The sequence below is a fragment of the Protopterus annectens genome, chromosome 15.part0 (assembly GCF_019279795.1).
Source record: "Protopterus annectens isolate FY-2018-M chromosome 15.part0, PAN1.0, whole genome shotgun sequence".
NCBI classification, from domain to species: domain Eukaryota; kingdom Metazoa; phylum Chordata; order Ceratodontiformes; family Protopteridae; genus Protopterus; species Protopterus annectens.
Genome location: NC_056749.1, coordinates 476,624,108 through 476,647,612, shown reverse-complemented (window position 1 = coordinate 476,647,612; position 23,505 = coordinate 476,624,108). Strand labels below are relative to the sequence as shown.

Genomic DNA, 23,505 nt, shown 5'->3' with positions numbered 1-23,505 from the left:
AGGAGGAGGAACTACAGAGTGGTAAAGGGAAAATAAGAGAGTACTGGGATAATATACAAGCCTTTAAAAAAACTGCTGCTACGTAAGTATTTTTTGACAGTGACTCCAGAGCTCAAAAACTTTTAGCACAATAACATAAGACAACAAAAAATAGAAATGACTGTCACCAAACATAAGGACCCTATGATGAGAAAAATAAAAAGAAGTTAAGTACTTACCATAACGTTCCATGTTTGTAGTCCATCTCACCTACATTCTTGCTGGATGGTGTTCGGAGCCGATATTCAGCTCCGACTCAGCTGATACTAAAGATCGAGAGCTTTTACTGGCTTGAGGCTAACCCCTATCCCATGGTGCCTCATGGCAATTCCCCAGATCTTGTTTGCAAGAAGCAATAAGTACCTAACAGGTATAAAATATCAGAGCTGTAAACATACAGACAAAACATTTTGTAATATAATCCATGCCAGGTGGACAACAACTAAAAGCCAGGTCAGACAGCACCAGTATAGTCCACCAGAGCCTCCAGAAACAGGCAGGGGGTTGGAGGGAGGGACGCAAGAATGTAGGCGAGATGGACTACAAACATGGAACGTTATGGTAAATACATAACTTCTTTATGTTATGTAGTCCTATCTCTCCGTAATTCTTGCTGGATGGGACCGTGTCCCTAGCACCTTTATCCCAGGTGGCTCAAGCGAAGAGCCTCTTCAACACAGTGGACCCAAAGGATGACCTGTCCTGGGAGGCCAAATCCAATTTGTAATGAGTGACAAAAGTATGTGGTCTTGCTCAAGTAGCTGCTGCGCAAATAGTATCAATTGGGAGCCTAGATTTAAAAGCACATGAAGTAGATACAGCTCTAGTAGAATGGCCTTTGAATTTGATGGGTAATTGTTTTGCCAGCAGTTTGATAAGCAAAGCAAATGCAATCTGAAAGCCATTTTGAAAGAGTAACCTTGGAAACAGGCATGCCCTTATTCTTGTCAGAAAAGGAAACAAATAATTGATCTGATTTTCTGAATTCTTTAGTCCTGTGTAAATAAAATCTGAGAATTCTGTGAATGTCTAACTGGTGTAGTCTATACTCAGATTTATTAGAGTGGTTCGGAAAAAACACTGATAGCTCAATAGTAGTGTTCAGATTGTGCTCTGAGCATACCTTGGAAAGAAAGGATGGATTTGTCCTGAGTGAGACTCTATCCTTGTGAAAAATAATGTAAGGAGGTCTGATAGTAAGAGCTTGCAGTTCTGAGACTCTCCTAGCAGATGTTATGGCTACTAAGAATAGTGTTTTCCACGAGAACAATTTCAAGTCTGATGAAGAGGAAGGCTCAAAGGGTGCACACATTAAAGATGAGAGTACTAAGTTTAAGTCCCAGGGTTCTAATGGCTGTTTGATTGGAGGCCTGAGAAAAAGAACTCCTTTCAAGAAGGTTTTTCACCAGGAGTGTGACATAACTGGATTTCCCATGAAGCCAAAATGGAAATTGGAAATGGCAGCTAACTGAACTCTGATTATAGCGGCTGCAGCTCCTTCATGAAAAATTGACGCTAGAAAGGATACAATAGATTCTATAGGAGCCATATATGGATCTAAGCCTTGGTTTGTGGTCCAAATAGAAAACCTTTTCCATTTGCTGGAGAATAGTTTCTGAGTAGAAGTTTATGGGATGAGATCAGAATGTGTTTGACAGAAAGAGATAGGGGAATACACCTGGTTATTCGTGGAACTGGAGGAGCCATGCTGTCAATTTGAGGGTGTGGATGGTGGGATGGAACTGCCCCGATTGATGAATCAGGAGGTCTGGAGATGGGTCCAGAATCCATGGTTCCTCCAAAAGGTAGGAGCACAGGAAGGGAAACCATACTTGTCAAGGCCAGTAAGGAGCAATGAGGATCAGGGAACTCCTCAACTGTTTTGCTTTCTGCATTACCTTTGGGATGAGAGGAAAAGGTGGAAAGGCATAAAGAGGTCCCGGGGGCCAATCGTGGACTAGAGCATCCCTGGGTGACATCCCCGGATGGGGAATGAGGGCAAAGTAGCTGCTGCATTTGGTGTTCAAGTGAGTGGCGAATAGGTCACATCAAGGTTGGCCCCATCTGTGAAAGATCTCTTTCGCAACTTCTGGATTCAGGGACGACTCGTGAGGCATCAGAATTGCTCGGCTGAGTTTGTCTGCTATTACGATGGATTTCCCCAGAAAGTGCATTGCTACCAGAAAGCATTAAGTGTCCATTGCCCATTTCCAAACTCTTAAGGCCTCTCGGCAAAGTGGGTAAGATTTGGTTCCCCCTTGCTTGTTTTTGTACCACATGACATACATGTTGTCTGACTGGATCGCAATTGTGCCGGTGGGAAGGGAGCAGTGAAGTGCTTGCAATGCATAAAACACTGCTCTCAACTCCAGAATATGATGTGCAAGTGGTTCTCATGGTTCTGCCAAGTACCTTGGACTGTCATCCCAGATAATGCCCCCACCCTATCTGGGAAGCGTCCGTGGTCAAAACTGCTTTCTCTTGGGGAGGAACAAGTGGACGACCTAGGAGAAGTTGTTCTGTCTGCAACCACCATGTCAGATCCTTCTTGCAGGTGTTTATTATAAAAATCTGATGAGACAATGGAAAGTCTTGCATCGACCATTGGGTAAATAACAGCCATTAAAGTATCCTCATGTGTAGATGGACTAGAGGAACTAATAGGATGGAGGAAGCCATAGTCCCTAGGACTTGAAGGACTACACTGGCCTGAACTTTTTGCTTGTTTAGCAAGGATCTGACTTGACTGCATAGAGACTCTACTCTTTCTGGTGTTAGTCTTGCTGACATGGTGGTTGTGTCTATTTCTGAGCCTAAGAATACAATGTGCTGCAAAGCAGATAAGGGTGACTTTTTTAGGTTGACTGTGATGCCTAGACTGGCACACAAGCACAGAGTCTCGTCCCTGGTTCTGATTAGCTGATGCTTGGTGGTAGCAGTGAGGAGCCAGTCATCTAGGTATGGAAACACCTGGAATCTTTGACGTCACAGGTGAGCCGTAACCACTGCATGCATTGGGTGAACACTCTGGGGGCTGTAGTGAGACCAAAAGGCAATGTTCTGAACTGGAAATGGCTGTCTCCCAGCCGGAAGCGTAAGTGTCTCCTATCCCGCTTCTTCATTTTGATGTGGTAGTACGTGTCCTGGAGATCTACTGAGCACATCCAATTGTCTTTCCTGATAAAGGGAAATATCGACTGCAGAGTGATCATTCGGAACTTCGATTTCTTTATGTACTTGTTGAGCCTGCTGAGATCTAGAATTGATCTCCAGTCCCCTGTCTTTTTCAGAACTAAAAAGAATCGAGAGTAGGTTCCGGATCTTACTTGCTCTGTGGGGACTTCTTGGATGACTCTTTTTTGCAGCAACGAGATGACCTCTGATGTAAAAAGAATAGTAAAAGTCAAGAAAAAGAACTACATTTAGTAAATAAACTGTTACTTAGCCAACGAGCCAGTAAGACACAACCTTGAAGCTTTTGCAGCAAATGAGATCTGGGGAATTGCCGTGAGGCACCATGGGATAGGGGTTAGCCTCGTGCCAGTAAAAGCTCTCGAGCTTTATTATCAGCCAAGTCAGAGCCAAAGATCGGCTCCGAACACCATCCAGCAAGAATTACAGTGAGATAGGACTACATAACATCCACAGGTTCAATATACATATTAGAGATATTTCAGAAGTGTTATGAAAAATTGTATAAAAGAGGGGAATGTGGAAACTATTAAAAGGCATAAACCAGAATATTTATGGAAGACTTAATTATGTCAAGGTTATAGGAAGATGAGGCTCTCCAATTAATAATGAAGACTTTTTTTCAGTTAATATATGCTACAGCTTTTCACTTTTTTTCAGCTTTAAAATATATATATAATAAAGAATGAAATCCAGAAAGTACAGAAGGATGACCGAGAGAGAGAGGACAAAGAAAATACAAGAAAAATCAGATATGTTATGCAAAACTAAAGAAACATATCTGATTTTTCTTGTACTTTTTCATTCTGGTTTCTCTCATACCTTTAACAGTCTAGATTTCAAATTTTATTTATTTTTATTAAAAAAACAAAAAAATCAATGGAGATATTCCTTTCTCCGTTGCTTACTTTTCAAAGCACTGATGTACTGTGCAAGCACTTAAAGTCCTTAAACAGCCTAGCATAAAGATAAAGAATTAACTAACTTGTCTTTAGACTCTTCTTTATTCCATAAATTAGGTAAATAAATTGATAAATAAATCCCAAAAATTTCAATACAAGTAACATGGCTGAATTGAAGCATCAAAACATAGCCAATGACTTAGACATGATGAAATTTTATGTTTACTTATAGCAGACCATTTAAACACAGGACAGCATTACATATCAGTGATATCAATTGTAAAATGCCCAGAAGTACACTTTATAAACATAATTTAGAACACATGGGGCACATTTTATTTTTGTAGGTATGGACACGATAAAGAGTGAAGGACAATCTACTATAAGCAAACATAACATTTTAGATTATAAGGAAAGAATGTGGATTATTAATCTGGGATCTTTAAATAAATCAGGTTTAAATGAAAACTGTTAAAATTAGTCTTTAGTTCTAATTTATTAATTTTGAGGTTATGTTTATTATCATGTGCTATACATTATACTTGAATTAATTGTTATCATTTTGTCTTTATATTTAGAAACTGTGTGTGTATACATATCTATAAAAATTGAAGCTGGCCTTTTAAGGGCTTCATTCTTAAACTCTTTTAGTTTTATTATGTCTTGTGATCCACTGATGACGCCAGTAGGTGAAACCGGTTTTCGAGTCTAAGTCTTTGGCAATATTTTGGTGCTTCATTTCAGCCATCCATCTTGTATTGGAATATTTGGGATTTATTTATTGATTTATTTACTTGATTTATGAAATAAAGAAGAGAATAAAGTGAATGTGGTTCATTCTTTCTCCTTATGCCTTATCAAGATTATTTAAGGACTTGAAGTGCTGAAAGTGTTGTGACTGTTTGATTACTTTTATTCCGTGCACTTCCTTGTTGTTACACGCACAATTTTTGTGTTAATATATATATACACACAGACACAGACACACACACACACACACACACACACACACACACACACACACACACACACACACACACACACACACACACTGAAATCTTACTTTAGCGAAACTGAGATAAGTGTTTCCAGTTAAGCAAAAGGGCATTTTAATGAAAATGCACTTTTGCAAAAATTACATCAAGACATTTGGTAGATTCGCGGTACAGTGAAAAATAAAGGAATATTCCCTTTTCCCCACTGCAGTGTGATCTTGGAGTTAGTATATTTAAGTAGTGGGGGTTAGGGGGTGCAAGGGGGCTTGCCCCACTGCATAAATACTTTTGTGGAATTTTTTTGTTTGCGTTTGTTTTGTTTTCGATTTAATGATTTTTGCGAAAGTGCATTTTCATTAAAATGTACTTTTGCTTAACTGGGATCAGTTATCTCAGTTTCGCTAAAGTGAGATTTCAATGGGTCGAAGTAGACCCATAAATATATGGGTCTATATTATAGCATCGAAGTCTAAAAACTTTGAATGTTATAATATCGAACCCATTCATTCGAAACACCAGAAAACCTAACAGTCAGAATAGCAAATTTTTTCCCAGGAAAAAAAATTGCTGTTCCGACAAACATACACACAACTCAAGCACACCAAAATAAATACTCCACACACATACACTTGATATTATAACATTCAAAGATTTTGAACATGTTATAATATAGACCCAGCTATATATAGATTGATATAGATATATATATATTTATATATAAATATATATATATATATATATATATATATATATATATATGTATGAGTGTGTGTACTGTATGTGTGTATGTATGTATATATATATATATATATATATATATATATATATATATGTATGTATATATATATATATATATATATATATATATATATATATATATATATATATATATAGATATATATATATATATATAAAACTCACTGAAAATGTATATGTATACAGTAAATAATCCAAAAATCCAATTCATCAGACAACAAACATTTATTCTACATGTCTTGTAATGTACATTCCATATGCTTCCTCGAATATGTTAAAAAACAATAAAATCAATCAAATACATTAATACTCCACACACATACACTTCCAAAACCCTACACTAAACCAGACATACACCACAAGCTACCCACTTACCTTAACCCAACCGTAACCCTAAGGTACCTAACTATCGCACACTCACCTTACCCGCTCCCTAACCCTAACTCACCTACCCCACCCTAACCCGCACATCCACACAACTGCACATTTACGTGACCTATGCCCTAACCTTAACTCACCTAACCCATGCCCAATCGCACACTCACATTCATTCGCACACTTACCTTAACCCGGTCTGTAACCTTCGCTCCACAGTTGAGGAAATAGCGAAGCTGCAGAAACAGCCCACGGGGGGGGGGGGGTTGTCTGTCTCTCCTTCTGTCTTTTTTTTTAAAATATGCCCTACCCACTTTTCCCTTTCCCTGCCCACCACACTCACTGGTTGCATACAAGGGCAGCTCCTGTCTTTGGACCAGGCCTTGCCTTTGGGAGCATCACCAGTGAGCGCCCACCCCCAGAATGGAAGAAGGAAAGTATTCAGTGTTCTGCAGCTTCGCTATTTCAAGCGTTTGATATACTCTGTTCGATATTATAACATTCAAAGATTTTGAACTTCGATGTTATAATATAGACCCAGCTATATATAGATTGATATAGATATATATATATTTATATATATATATATATATATATATATATATATATATATATATATATATATATTATATTCAACTGGACGTATAAGAGAATTTAAGTACCTTTATCTGCACTTTTTTAAAAAAAATACAGTATTTAATTTGATTTAAACTGTGTTGAAGGAATATTTAACTGAACTGGCAGTTTTAACTGTGCTCTAACTGTGTTGAAGGAATATTTAACTGAACTGGCAGTTTTATCTCTGCTGTTTGTTATTTGCTAGTAATTACAGGTGTGGGGGTAGCCACATTCTTTGATTTCCTGTCCTTGCCTATTTAAGTGGTATAGTGTGAAATATTTTCTGCTTAAAAACCTCAGCTTTGGCCAGCTAAGAACTTGGTTATATTCAACTGGACGTATAAGAGAATTTAAGTACCTTTATCTGCACTTTTTTAAAAAATACAGTATTTAATTTGATTTAAACTGTGTTGAAGGAATATTTAACTGAACTGGCAGTTTTAACTGTGCTCTAACTGTGTTGAAGGAATATTTAACTGAACTGGCAGTTTTATCTCTGCTGTTTGTTATTTGCTAGTAATTACAGGTGTGGGGGTAGCCACATTCTTTGATTTCCTGTCCTTGCCTATTTAAGTGGTATAGTGTGAAATATTTTCTGCTTAAAACCTCAGCTTTGGCCGGCTAAGAACTTGGTTATATTCAACTGGACGTATAAGAGAATTTAAGTACCTTTATCTGCACTTTTTTAAAAAAATACAGTATTTAATTTGATTTAAACTGTGTTGAAGGAATATTTAACTGAACTGGCAGTTTTAACTGTGCTCTAACTGTGTTGAAGGAATATTTAACTGAACTGGCAGTTTTATCTCTGCTGTTTGTTATTTGCTAGTAATTACAGGTGTGGGGGTAGCCACATTCTTTGATTTTCTATCCTTGCCTATTTAAGTGGTATAGTGTGAAATATTTTCTGCTTAAAAACCTCAGCTGTGGCCGGCTAAGAACTTGGTTATATTCAACTGGACGTATAAGAGAATTTAAGTACCTTTATCTGCACTTTTTTAAAAAAAAATACAGTATTTAATTTGATTTAAACTGTGTTGAAGGAATATTTAACTGAACTGGCAGTTTTAACTGTGCTCTAACTGTGTTGAAGGAATATTTAACTGAACTGGCAGTTTTATCTCTGCTGTTTGTTATTTGCTAGTAATTACAGGTGTGGGGGTAGCCACATTCTTTGATTTTCTGTCCTTGCCTATTTAAGTGGTATAGTGTGAAATATTTTCTGCTTAAAAACCTCAGCTTTGGCCGGCTAAGAACTTGGTTATATTCAACTGGACGTATAAGAGAATTTAAGTACCTTCATCTGCACTTTTTTTTAAAAAAAATACAGTATTTAATTTGATTTAAACTGTGTTGAAGGAATATTTAACTGAACTGGCAGTTTTAACTGTGCTCTAACTGTGTTGAAGGAATATTTAACTGAACTGGCAGTTTTATCTCTGCTGTTTGTTATTTGCTAGTAATTACAGGTGTGGGGGTAGCCACATTCTTTGATTTTCTGTCCTTGCCTATTTAAGTGGTATAGTGTGAAATATTTTCTGCTTAAAAACCTCAGCTTTGGCCGGCTAAGAACTTGGTTATATTCAACTGGACGTATAAGAGAATTTAAGTACCTTTATCTGCACTTTTCTTTAAAAAAAATACAGTATTTAATTTGATTTAAACTGTGTTGAAGGAATATTTAACTGAACTGGCAGTTTTAACTGTGCTCTAACTGTGTTGAAGGAATATTTAACTGAACTGGCAGTTTTATCTCTGCTGTTTATTTGCTAGTAATTACAGGTGTGGGGGTAGCCACATTCTTTGATTTTCTGTCCTTGCCTATTTAAGTGGTATAGTGTGAAATATTTTCTGCTTAAAAACCTCAGCTTTGGCTGGCTAAGAACTTGGTTATATTCAACTGGACGAATAAGAGAATTTAAGTACCTTTATCTGCAATTTTTTTTAAAAAAAATACAGTATTTAATTTGATTTAAACTGTGTTGAAGGAATATTTAACTGAACTGGCAGTTTTAACTGTGCTCTAACTGTGTTGAAGGAATATTTAACTGAACTGGCAGTTTTATCTCTGCTGTTTGTTATTTGCTAGTAATTACAGGTGTGGGGGTAGCCATATTCTTTGATTTTCTGTCCTTGCCTGTTTAAGTGGTATAGTGTGAAATATTTTCTGCTTAAAAACCTCAGCTTTGGCCGGCTAAGAACTTGGTTATATTCAAGTGGACGTATAAGAGAATTTAAGTACCTTTATCTGCACTTTGTTTAAAAAAAAATACAGTATTTAATTTGATTTAAACTGTGTTGAAGGAATATTTAACTGAACTGGCAGTTTTAACTGTGCTCTTCAGTCTTAGTGGCCTTGAAACTGCCCGCCCCTCAGCCTGCCTCTGGGCCTATCTCATTTGCTCACTCAACTGAGTGCAGTGAGATCATATTCTGATTTCAGGCACTCCTACTGTGTACAAAGAGAGCATCTGGGAAACAGACAAAAAAAAAATTAAGCTTATTTCCTGCCTTTCCTGTTAAGTGGTATAGACTATTTGTAGGCTTCTGAGCCCCCAAGCCCTTCTGTGTTTGAGGGAAGCCTTCTAGCTTGTTTTTTTTCTTATAACTAGCCAGTTTTCTAGTTTCAGCACTCAAATCTGTTTCTTTGATCTCAGCACTTGTTCAGATTAAAAAAAAAAAAAAAAAATTAAATTTCATCTGCTTTACTATACCTACTTCATTTTACTTTTGCATCATCTTAAAAATACTCAGTTGTATTTATTACTGCTTGGTGTAACTCATTCTAAGCCTTTTGGTTTAAACACTTGGGCTTCGGACCAGTTGTTTTGCACTGAGAGGGTTTGTGGTCTGCACTGTTGTGGCCGAACAGGTAGCTTACATCCTTCTAGGTTGGGAACTGCTGATTGAGGACTCAGTGTCTGTTATTCTAAAAGTGTATTAATTCTGGTTTAAGCACTTGGGCTTTCAGGCCAGTTATTTTACATTAAGAGGGTTCGTGGTCTGCACTCTTGTGGGAGGAGAGGCTGGACTCTGCCCTTCTGAGCTGGGAATTTCTGGTTAAAGGCTTATAGTGCATGCATATCTGAACTGCTTCTTACTGAAGTTGGTGCGCCTTGTTTGCTGTGGCATAGACTGGATTCGGGCCTGCTGGATCTAGCTTTGTTTGTGTAACTTGAGCACTAATCCAGACATTCTCTAAAGTATTCAACTGTATTTATTACTGCTTGGTTGTAACTTGATTAAAGTGTAGCTATCACTCTAAGTCTTTTAGATTAAGCACTTGGGCTTCAGATGAGTTGTTTTACATTAGGAAGGTTTGTGGCAAGCACTGTGGTGGCAGGACAGGTAGCTTTCATCTTTCTAAGTTGGGAACTGCTGATTGAGAGCCCAGTGTCCAAGTGTATTAGTTCTGGTTTAAGCACTTGGGCTTCAGGCCAGTTATTTTACATTAAGAAGGTTCGTGGTCTGCACTCTTGTGGGAGAAGAGGCTAGACTCTGCCCTTCGGAGCTGGGAATTTCTGGTTACAGGTTTATAGTGCCTGAATATTTGAACTGTATCTTACTAAAATTGGTACACCTTGTTTTCTGTAGCATAGACTAGATCCAGGCCTGCTGAATCCAGCTTTGTTTATATGCTTGTTGTTTGTTTGCTTGTTATTTCCCTGGAACACTAATTCCACCTAATACGCTTCTCAGCTTCTGTGGATCACTAGTGATATCTGCATTGCTTACTGTACTTATTTCCTTGTTTCACTTGAAAGAAAGTTACTGTTTGTCGTTTTTGCATTTAGTTACTTGTAACACATTGCACTCAAGTTACCTGGCACTTGCTCACTAAAGCAATTATATAAGTCAGCACTAAAAATTAAAAGCACTACACCCTCACTCCCCACTGGCCCTTGTTTTCAATTATTAAGGAATTCCCAATATTATTCTAGCATGTCCAAAGGTCAGTTGTCAATCTCCTCTCCGGTCCAGCTGGTGAATCTGGGAATCTTGAGGCAATGTTATAACTGCCTCATGTACACAAACAACCCTCTCCTCCTCCCACATAACACAAATACTTGTAGAGATGCAGCTATTTAGCCAAACTGGAGGCTGAGCTCTCTCAGCTCAGGACTGGCAAGACCAGACAGGAGGAGAAGGCAACTACACACACCACAAAACCAGCCTCACATAATGCTACCACACCACTGAATCAAACACATAAACACACAAAGACATACACGGAGGCTCTGAGTAAAAATTTACCTAAACAGCAGAGGCCTCCAAAGCAGACACCCAAACAACTGCTACCTCAAGCACCCCACAAGCAACACATAAACCACAAAATCAGTGTGCAAAGCAGTCACAGCCCTTAAGGCCAAATACAACACCAAACATACTTGTCATAGGTGACTCCATAGTCAGACACACTGACGTCCCACTCACCAGGCTGATCAAGGAGAGGGTCACAGTAAGCTGCCTATAGGGCGCTAGAATCCACCACATAACACAAGCACTCGGGTCACTCCACGGCAAGTACAAATATGACACAGTCATTGTCCATGCTGGTGTGAATGACCTGAGACGTACCTCCCTGGACTACATGAAAAGAGACATAGAGGAGCTCTCTGATTATGTAGCCCAGGCAGGTATGACCCTGACCCTGAGCAGTATCCTTCCTTCACCAAGAATGATGCCAAAATATAGAGACAAGATGATCAGCTTTAACAATTGGCTTAATGTCTGGTGTCATTCAAAGGGGATCCAGTGTCTGTCTGCCTGGGATGACATGCTTGACAAGCCACGCTGCTTCGCAAGGGACGGCTTGCACCTGTCACCCCTGGGATTCCGGATATTGGCTAAGGCTCTTGCCACCCCCATAGTGCCTTTTTTAGGCAAGGCTCAAATTCTAAACCTACCACCCTAGAAAACAAAAATGGGAAGAAACTGAGGGTAATGCTGCTCATTGCCAGAAGTCTAAATCTCAAAATGCACACACTCGAGGCCCTTCTCAGTATGGAGAACATCGATGTCTGTGCTGTAACTGAAACCTGGTTCAAGGCTCCTGAGAGCACCCCGGCACTATTAGGTTTTACTTCATATCATGCGTTCCGGCCCCAAAACCTGGACCACACCACAAAAGGAGGGGGTGTATCCATATTCATAAAGGATACTCACACCTCCAGGTTGGTGGCAACGCATGAAGCTTCGGAAACCATCCAGGTGCAACTAACCATAGGCAAAACTGCTCTACAAATTGTAGCATGCTACAGGCCACCCTCTCAACTCAGGAACCCCACACAGCCTTCCTGAAGACACTGGAGGGTATAAATGTATCTCCAAACACCATCATATTGGGTGACTTCAACTACCCGAATATAGACTGGGAACATTACTCAAGCCCTAACTTTCTAGCCCAACGGTTCTTGGAATTCATAAATTCAAATGCCATGGAACAGCTAGTCACTGTTCCCACGAGAGGAGAAAATATACTAGATCTCATTATCACAAACATGGGGACAAAATGCTCCACACCGGAAGTATATCCCTCATTGGTGAGATCTGATCATAAACTAATCTCACTGGAAATCCACATCCCGCTCCCATTTCAAACAAAAAAGACCACAGTGAAGAACTTCTCTAAAGCAAACTTCACACTACTCAAGACTGGTTTGGTATCCTTCAAGGCCCCTGAGCCAGTGGAAAGCACAACCCAAGCTGCGGAAGCCCTTACAAATGCCTTCTATGAACACCTCCAGGACTGCATGGATCAGGCAATCCCAAATAAAACCAAGACTCTTTCCACAAAGGGCAAACATCCAGTCTGGTGGACCCCAGCCATTAACAAACTTTACAATAAGAGGAGAAAGCTATTACATGATAGAACAAAATCCATAAAAGGGAAGTCACCCCTGATCATTATTAGTAAAAAATACGAGCACTCATAAAATCAACTAAGGCCAATTTTGAGAGAAAAATTGCCATGGATTCAAAGGACAATCATAAGGCCTTTTTCGGCTATGTTAGGAACCTGGGTGGAAAGTCCCAGATATGCTCAGAATTAGTCCAAAATGATACAAAAATCACTGAACCCACAGACATTGCCAACATACTGGCAGATAGGTTCAGTGCAAACTTCAACCCCCTCTTCCCCCCTAAAGGAGAGATAACTATCCCAGCGGAGTGTAGCCTCCCAGACATCTCAAATGCGCAGGTGAAAGCTGCTCTCTCTAAAGCTAAAAACACAGCATCAATGGGACCGGATGGTGTCCCCGGCTGTGTGCTACACGAGCTAAATGAGGAATTAAACCCGCACATAAGGCAGCTGTTTAATCTCAGCCTTACCACAGGATACGTGCCCAAGGAGTGGCGTACGGCAACTGTGGTCCCACTCCACAAAGGCGGTGCCTCTACAGACCCTGGTAATTACTGCCCCATAAGCTTAACAAGTCTAGTCTGCAAAGCTATGGAGAGGATCATAACGGAGCTCATAAACAAATATATAGGGGACTTGCAGACATTGGACCTGACCCAGTTTGGCTTCATCAAGGGTAGATCATGCCTTTTGAACTTGGTCGACTTCTTCGAAACAGTCACCAAGGCCATTGATGAGGGAAAGGCAGTCCATACAGCCTACCTTGACCTTGCAAAGGCTTTCGACACAATACCCCACTCGGGTATTGTAGAAAAACTTACCAGCTTAAATGTAAACCCATATGTCACAAGATGAGTTGCAAACTGGCTTAAGGACAGAACCCACAGGGTTAGAGTTGCTGGCGCTATGTCAGACTCCAAGCCGGTCACAAGTGGTGTCCCACAGGGCTCGGTCCTTGGCCCCCTATTGTTTGGCATCTACTTCTCAGAAGTACAGGCCAACATGGGAGGAGTTTGGCTGACAAAGTTTGCAAATGACTGCAAAATGGGCGCCATAGTGGAAAGTGCATCGGACACGGATATCCTTCAGAAGGGACTCACGGAAACAGATAGCTGGTGCCAGAGCCATGGCCTGAAGTTAAACGCCAAAAAATGTATAGTCATACCCTTCGGGAAAAAGAAGGTAACCCCAAGCTACCATATAGGTGGCAATCCACTAAGCACAGAAGAGGTTATCAGGGACCTGGGGACCCAGTTTGACAGTGGCCTTTCTTTTGACACTCACATTGCTAAAGTGGTTAGAAAGACCTTCTACATTGCCCACCTGATCATGAAGGGATTCACATCAAAATCTAGTGAGGTCATTGTTCCCCTGTACTCTTCACTTATCAGACCAATGATCGAGCACAATGCCCCATTCGGGATGTATCTCACCCGACATCTGCAGCAATTGGAGAGACCCCAAAAGTTCCTCACCAAAAGGATAAAGGGACTCCAAAATCTGTCATATGCTGCCAGATTGAAGAAACTCCAGCTCTATTCAGTCGCATACCGCCTGCTCAGAGGTGACATGTGCCTGACATACAAGGCCATGTCCAACCCGGAATTAATAGACATGCTCCACCTCAAAAAATCCAAATCCACCAAAACCACTAGAGCAAGCGACTTAAACCTTAGCACGGATATAAAAAGGACGTGCTGGAGGGATAGATTTATCACTCAGAGACTCCCTATGCTGTGGAATAAAATCCTGGTCCATGTGAGGCAGAGCACCTCGCTGGCTCTGTTCAAGAGAAATCTTGACCTGTGGATGGGAGATCGTAGGTTTACCCCGGGAATCATCTCTGTGTCACTGCTGGACAGAGGGACAACAAACTAATGGGCACAGTATTTTTTCATATAAGGGGTGGCATAAGCCACAAAACTTTGGGCTAGGCTTATAAATGCCTTAGGGCAGACAGCCTAGTATAAACCTATGAACCTATATATATGTATGAGTGTGTGTACTGTATGTGTGTGTATATATATATATATATATATATATATATATATATATATACGTATGTATATATATATATATATATATATATATATATATATATATATATATCTCTATACACACACACACATATATATATATATATATATATATATATATATACAGGTCTACTTCTGTTCTTCAAAAACACACTTTACTGAAGAACAGAAGGCTGAACTCACTTTAGCAAAAGTGCACTTAAACAAAAATGCACTTTTGCGAACAACAGTCTAGCAAACCACAAAAAAAAAAGAAAAAATACTAGAAACACATTTTTGCAAAGGGGGCAAGCAACCCTGCACTCCCCACACCCCTGCTATTTATATATACTAATTTTGAGATCACACTACAGTGGGTAAAGGGGTACATTTCCTTATTCTCACTGTAACACAATCTATAACAACACTATAGTTTCCTCTTCCGTAAAACGATCAACAGCAAATACAAATGAATGTACCTGTACTAGCACAATATCCTGTAACCGCTAACTGTGCTTCAGTAAACTGCTGTTCGCGAAAGTGCATTTTCATTTAAGTGCACTTTTGCTAAAGTGGGTTCGGCTTTCTGTCTTTGCTAAGGTGTGTTTTTGAAGAACAGAAGAAGATATGTGTGTGTGTGTATATATATATATATATATATATATATATATATATATATATTTATATATATGCATATATATATATATATATATATATATATATATATATATATACAACACACACACACACACATATATATATATATATATATATATATATATATATATATATATAGATATATATATATATATATATATATATATGATATTTATATACATGTACACACACACACACACACACACACACACATATATATATATATATATATATATATATATATATATATATATATATATACACACACACACACACACACTACTAAATCCCAAATACTTACAACACCGAAGACCAGAATCCCGAGACCAGATATCCGAAAGACCAGTAGAGCGAATTTCAAAATCGCGAAGTACAGAGATGTCAGGAGGTTAGGTAAGTATCTATGTTTGGTTGTGGTGGTTAGGGGCTTTAGTATGTGTGTAAGTTTGTATTGTGACTGTGATGTGTGTGTGTGTGTGTGTGTGTGTGTGTGGGGAATGTAGTTGTGTGGTGGTGTTTTTGTGTGTTTGTATAGTGCGACCATGCAGTTAGAATATTTAAGTACGGGGGGTTTGGTGGTGCAGGGGGCTTGCCTCCCCCTTCTTTTATGTAGTGTAGGCTTGTATGTTTGTGTTTTGGGTAAAGGGATGTGTATGTGGTTTATGTTTATTGTAGTATTTGGTATTTTAAATTTCATGCTTCTGGTCTTCCGGTCTTCTCATTTTTCGGGTATCTGGTCTCGGGATCCCAGTCTTCGGTATTGTAAGTATTCAGGATTTAGTAGTGATCCTATATATATATATATATAAGTATATATATATAAGTATATATATATATATTTTTATATATATATATATATATATATATATATATATATATGTGTGTGTGTGTGTGTACAGACACACACAGATATATTTATATATATATATATATATATATATATATATATATATATATATATATAGCTATATAACACAGATATTCTGGATTAGAAATTGTGGGTAATTAGAAGAGCATTGTGAAATTCATGTAATGCTGACTGAAACTTTTTTTTTGGTCCCCTTAGACCTCATTTAAACATGCCCAGCCCTCAGTGCTCCACATCTATGTTGGGTCTACCAGTAACCTCCTAATCCTGCCCCTCCCAGACTTGCTCCAGGGTTGCTGCAGCCAGTCATGGATGTTAAAGGCATCTTGGGGGGGGCATCTGTCTCTCCTTCTGTCTGTTTTTTTTTTTTTTTAAATATGCCCTACCCACTTTTCCCTTTCCCTGCCCCCCACACTCACTGGTTGCATACAAGGGCAACTCCTGTCTTTGGACCATGCCTTGTCTTTGGGAGCATCACCAGTGAGCCCTCCACCCCCACGATGGAATACACATCCTTTCCAGCCACTCCAAGTCACCCAAGCCACTAATAAAACCCTCTACATCACTAGAGCATCCAAAACTAACTAGATTCTTCAACCTCTTTGACTATACAGATGGCTAACATCTTGATTTGCATTGATAGTAGATGCCTTACTGTTTAAAGTTTTTTTGGTTATTTACTTTTTAAAATCTTTTGGATTGAAGTTGTTTATTTTAAAATTAACAAAATACTACTTGCTAATGGCATTTGAAAGTCAGAGTCATCTGCATTTGGAGCTTTTCAGCCCAGGCCTCCATTGAAAATTGGCATCTACTCAGATGTCAATAAATAAATCTGTAGTTAGACTTTCACAAAAGTGAAGAAAATACTAAGAGAGCTGAATTATATATGTATTTACCCATACCCTCTGCTGTGCTACTATTTCAGTGGGAGTTCACAAAGTGAGGAATCAAAATAAGAATCAATAAACATTTCAATTTCAGACTACCAACTCTACACTTCTTCTTCTTTCGGCTTTTCCCGGTTAAGGGTCGCCGCAGCAGATCATCTGTCCGCTCATGTTTGGCAGTGGAGTTTTACGGTGTCGAGTTGCCAGCCCAGCGCCCAACCTTCCACAGAAGGCACACACATGCACACACTCACACCTAGGGCCAATTTATAGTGTCCAAATCACCTACTGCATGTCTTTGGGATGTGGGTGGAAACCGGAGCACCCGGAGGAAACCCACGCGACCACAGGGAGAACATGCAGACTCCGCACAGGAGGCACCCCAGCCGAGAATCGAACTGGAGAACCTCTTGCTGTGAGGCGGCAATGCTAACCACTGCACCACCGTGGCCGCCCTACTATGAACTCTACACTATTATTTGAAAAATTATTTAAATGATGTATAAATTACTTTTTTCATTTGCACGGTTTAAATAGTAGCCACTATTGTTATTTGAAAAATGTGAACAACTGGGCAATTGTTTTCTGAATTTAGAGCCCTTTTTATAATATCTTTAGAATATCTGAATAGATTTAAAATAATGAAATTTAATGTCACTTACAGGTAAAGACAGTTTGTGAGAAAAAAAGAAACCAGTTCCATCAAGTAAAAATGGAAGAGATGGCGCACAAAACTAAACTATACAGAAAAGTTCCACTGCCTAACAGCAACATCCTTATATGAAAAATCAACTGAACTGTTATTTGAAAGCTATGATCCTGACATTTCATGTTGCCAATTGCTTTGCTGCTCCATTTTTGCTAAAGGTAATCATCACAAATGCACAGCATGCTACATTAATACTTAGTACATGTGCAGTATAATCAACCTACCATGTCTCCTTTTGCTCCGGGCTGTCCAGGGGGTCCATGTGCTCCTCGCTCTCCTTTCAGTCCTTGTATACCTTCTGGTCCTAGCAGTCCTGGGGGACCCATGGGACCCTGAGGCCCAAGTGGCCCTGGTCGACCCTGTGTGGGAAACATAAAAGTTAATTAAAAAGTATCCAATAACAAAGTAGGATAAAGCAACTGTTTAATCTATAACATTTTTGGAGAAGCAACTTTCTGACAGTTCTGATTCTAAACAGAAAATAGACAATAATAGAAAACGATATATTCACTGCTGCCTGAATCAGTCATGTTCTTCCATATTACCATTCAGCAGCTGCTTACTTTTGATTTTACTGGAGTAAAGAAGAAAATAAATTTGACTTTACCCCAGAACCAAAAACTGAAGATGCGCTCCCCAAAACCTTCAATAAGTCCATGCATTACAGAAATCTTTTCAACCTTCACCCATTATTTCACTCCTATGACATATATTGAACACTGTTACAGTCAGAATAAACTCTGACCTTACAATATATAATTAAAACACACTACTGATGAGAAGAATAAGCCATCGTCTATGAATTGAACTATTTCAGAAGCAAAGGATTTATTACTGCCCCCTGGTTAAAATGTGCATTAAACATACATTACTATCAGTTGCTACTGCTTCTCTCACTACGTCTCAACTATACAACAAACCAGAAAATTATAACAAGCTACTGAACTGAATGATGCATTAATGGAGATTTTAATGTTTTCTGTACCATAATGACTAAAAACATAGCCTTACAAGTAATAGCATCACTCATGCATACCACTCAACTGTCCAAATTTTTGCAGAATGTCCAGAAGTTTGCCTCATATTCTCGATTTGTTCCTCATAAAATTTGTGTTTTTCTGGTAAGTCATTGTGGACTGAAGTCACTAAATAATGACAAATATTTGAGTTTTAGACTTCTTATCCTCCAGAAATTGTATGCTAATGCAAAACCTGCTATTCTATAAGAGCCCTACATAAACTGTCCCCCTATTTTTGGGCCTTTATCAACCCATTATTTCTGGCATTGTTCAGATTTTTTATGCTAAGAGGTTGAGAGATATGCACTCATTTGTTACAGGTCCTGCATTTTGAAAGATTCAATTTCACTTCATACAAATTCAGACTTTGGGGACAACAGGGTTGTTTATTGTTTTGGTTTTTTGTTGAATGGGTGGTTAATTTTCATAGCAGGTTACTTGTGCATGCCAAAACATACAATGATTTCTTTGCTTTAAAAAAATATAGTGGGACATTAAAACAGAGGAAAAACAAAGGTACAGTAGACTCCCTCTTCTTCAGTCTCATTGGGACTGGACCCTAGGCTGGATAGACGGATGGCTGGTTAACCAGAAAAAGCATACAAAATAGCATTTATAGGTTGTAAACCAGATTTAAAAATATGTATATATATATATATATATATATATATATATATATATATATACACATATATATATATATATATATTTATTAAACATTTATTTATTTAGTTGAAAAAATCAGTAATTTTCCTTTTTTTTTATTTCAGTTCTTGTTTTGTAGAAAATTCATGCCACTTTTTTATAAAGAAAATATCAATACCAGATGAATTGTTTTGCTGTTCAGTATATCTCAACGCAGTTTCAAGAGTTTCCTTCTGAGTGACTTATATTTTTGTAATCATCATCTTCACTCATAGCTTCCGAGTTCTCTTGTTCTTCTTCCACAATTTCTCCTTGAATAATGTCAATGATTTCATCGTCTGTTAATACTTCATTCTCTAGAATGTTATCGCCTAAAAGCCACTGATTGATGTCCCTTTCTACCAAGTCTTTGAACTGAGACAATTGTTTAAAATCATTAAGTAGAACAATGTTGCAATGGTCTGTCAGATCTTCTTTGTGTAGATCGCAGTTTGCAGTTAACTTTTCGACATCAGGCCATAGTTTTCTCCATGACTTCACAAACGATGATGACATTTCATCAAAAGCTGATGCCAACATGTAAATCACATCCTTAATGTTAATTTCCTTAAGGGCTTCAATGAATTCCGTTTCTTCATTAGTAGTTTTCTCAAGAATTTCTGAAAGAAGTTTTCTTCTGTAACGCTCTTTCAAACTAATAGGTTGCACCAAAGATGTAACGTCAAGTAGTAAAAACATCACTTTGATATCATCAGAAAATAGATTAGTGGGAAGTGCTGGAGCATTGACAAGGATAAAAACTGTGTTTAACTGTAATTTTTAAATGCGTCAAATGAGCCTTAACCTTTGGAACAAATTCACTTGAAAACCATTCTTTAAATAAAAAATAATCCATCCAAGCTGACTTCTGGGTTTTATAGTACACTAATAGAGCACTGACATTTACATTTTTAAATACGCTGGGTTTGGCTGATTTACCTACAATGAAAAGTGACAGTTTGTAACTCCCAGCAACATTTCTACAAACAGCCACAGTGATTCTCTCTTTTTTCATTTTGAAACCAGTAGCAAGTGTTTCTGATGATGCTGCTAGCGTTTTTGATGGAAGAAGCTTAAAATTTAAGCCTGTTTCATCCAAGTTGTAGATTTGTTCAGGAGTAAGGCTTTCATTCTGTATAGCATCTAAAACTTTCTGGGAAAATTCACTTGTAGCATTTTGATCTGCTGACAATTTCTCGCAGCAAACACCTTGATAATGAATTCTATGGCACTTTTTCCACTGTGAAAGCTATCCCTCACTGGCTAAAAATTCTTCTCCGCTGTTGACTTTCTTGTGCAACTGCATTGACTCTTCCTTCAAAATTAGCCTGCTCAGAGGTATTCCTCTTTGTCTTTTTTGCATGAACCATACCCATAATGCATCATCAATAACTTCATTTTTGATTCTTCATAGTGTACCTTCTTGAGGGCACCTTTTCCAATTATACTTGCTTACTGAAATCTTGAAGGGATTTCCATTTTCTCTGCTAATCGTTCGTACTTTTTCCTGCATTCAGTTCAGTACATACCCAATTTATAGGTTCATCATTATCAATATGTTCCAATGCTTTCAGTTTCATTTCAATAGTTAACACATCCCATTTCAGCTTGTTCAAGTTCATCATTTCACAGACACAGATAACAACCACTAACTGAAGCATAAGTCAAGAGCTTTCAAAACTATGACTACCAGTGCTCTTATTTAACGTTACTTTACTTTCTGGACGAAGTACTGTAATAAACTGTCTCTGAGTACAGTGCACTGTAAAAGACAACAGAGAAGAATAACACTTTTGTCTCCTCGGGGCACTTCTTACTCTTTTAATCTTAAAATGTTAAAATACTGAAACACATAGCTCTCAAGTGTCCAGAATTGCCTGAGACTGCCCATTTTTATTGTAAAATACAATCCCAGCCCCGACGGCCAGATCTGGTTGCTTCTCATCCCAATATATGCAGTAAAGTGACCTCTGTTTGGCTGCGGACAATTCAGCCAATCACAGCATCTCTTTACTGTACCTAATTTGCAAGCTACTTGCTGGCTGAAGATGACATCACTTGTCATTCTCTTTTTCCTGCCAGCTTAATATGTGGTGGCAGACCCAAGATGCATTATGTCAGGTAAGTCCACAATTAACCAGCACAGGATGACAAACAGAGGCTGTCCATTCATCTTTTGGGGTCGATCGGCGTGAATTGGAAGTCTATCCATAGAAAGAGTTTGAGTGTGGTCATAGTGGATTTGCTGCTACAAGAGAGGCTGGAGCTTGTTGACATTGGCAATCATTGGGCCAAGAGCTGGGTGATCTATGAAGCCTAGGTGTAGTGGTTTGGCTGCAGTTTTGCAACTTTATCCAGGAAACTGATCCTGGGTCTGGGGTTTGTTTTAAAGCTGGACTTAAACAGAAGACGAATTGTGTCAGAATATTAAACAACACTGAGATGTTCTTTTCTCGTTCCATTAGGTACAAAATAATATCATACCAAATAAAGTTAACTTTTCTTCAACACAATACCAATTATATCCTTGAATTTATGAGTCCCCTAATTTCTTTGCCAGTGGTTATAAATATAATGCAAATAACAAAGGAGAAGAGGGCACCCCTGCCTGGGTCCTTTCTTCAGCCAAAACTTATCAGAGAGGACCCCTCCTACTTTGTTTTTTTTTTTTGCCTCCAGTCCGTCATATGGTGCTTCCACTCCTTTTAAAATACTGATAAACAAACATACCAGATTTTTATTACCTTCTTCCCTCCTAACTTCCATACTTCAATCAGAATACCATCTATTCCTGGATACTTTCCTGCAGATTGGTTAAATATCACCATTTTTATCTCCTCTCCTCCTGTTTTAATTTTTAGTTGTTGAGCCTCATCAGCTTCTAACCTTGGCATATTTAAATCTTCCCTAAATATTTTGGTTTGTGCTTTTGTTGACTTTAAACAAAGCAGTCCCTGCAAGTACGGCAACTGCACGGCCCCAAAATAGAAGAATCTAAATGGTAAAACAAGAGGCCAGCAAACTGGAGCTAATAAATGCTTTATTATAACAAAAATAAAAATAAAAACAGCAACAGAGACCAGTTTTGGCTACATGAATTAACTAGCCTTCATCAATGTCAGTAAAAATACCATAAATCTATTGCTCAATTTTATACTCAACCTACCACTAAGGTTGAAGTCCATTGGTTCATCACAAATTCTCATTGAGACCTGGTGGGAATAAACCACCCAACTTAATGATTCACTTCTTTTCTTTTTCGTTTAGTATTGAGTGGTATTTTTACTGACACTGATGAAGGCTAGTTAACTCATGTAGACAAAACTGGTCTGTGGTGTTGTTGCTCTTTTTATTTTTATTTTTGTTATAATAAAGCATTTATTAGCCCCAGTCTGCTGGCCTCATGTTTTACCTTTTGTTAACTTCCCCACTTCTCTGCTTTATACAAATTTTCATAAACTTTCTGTAATATTTCTAACACATCTATAAGATCTCTGGTTATTTTTCTTGCAGTAGACTCCCTAAGTATGGCAACAACTCTTTCTACTTTCTGTTTCTCAAGCTGTTGTACCAAAAATTTTTGTGCTCTGGAATTAAGTATCAAAAACATTGCTGAACAGAAATTTGTCTAAACTTATTAACCACTTACTTTCTTATTTTCCCTTTAGCACTCTGCAATTGCACCTCCTCTTGTTCTGCGAGATTCCCCTTATTTTGTAATGCTTTCACCTTTGTCAGCCCCTCTAAATAATTAATTCTTAACCACATCTTTTTTTTCTTTTATTTCTACCATATTTTTAAATACCACTTTCATTTTATCCCACTCACTATCTATAACCTCTGGAGTACTTTCTATCTTAACTCATTCCTTAAATTTCTCTCATTTTAATGGGTAGGTGGCGAAAACACCAGTATCTCACATT

General features: G+C 38.3%; 1 protein-coding gene across 2 annotated transcripts in view; it reads right to left on the bottom strand.

Moving 5' to 3' along the window:
• Nucleotides 1-23,505, bottom strand: part of COL4A6 (collagen type IV alpha 6 chain) — a 4,024,271-nt gene that overhangs the window by 2,230,563 nt on the left and 1,770,203 nt on the right. For both annotated transcript variants that reach the window (XM_044057202.1, XM_044057203.1), the window contains exon 4: nt 18,104-18,238. In XM_044057202.1, the coding sequence (XP_043913137.1) occupies nt 18,104-18,238 (135 nt within the window). The remainder of the gene's footprint in view (nt 1-18,103; nt 18,239-23,505) is intronic.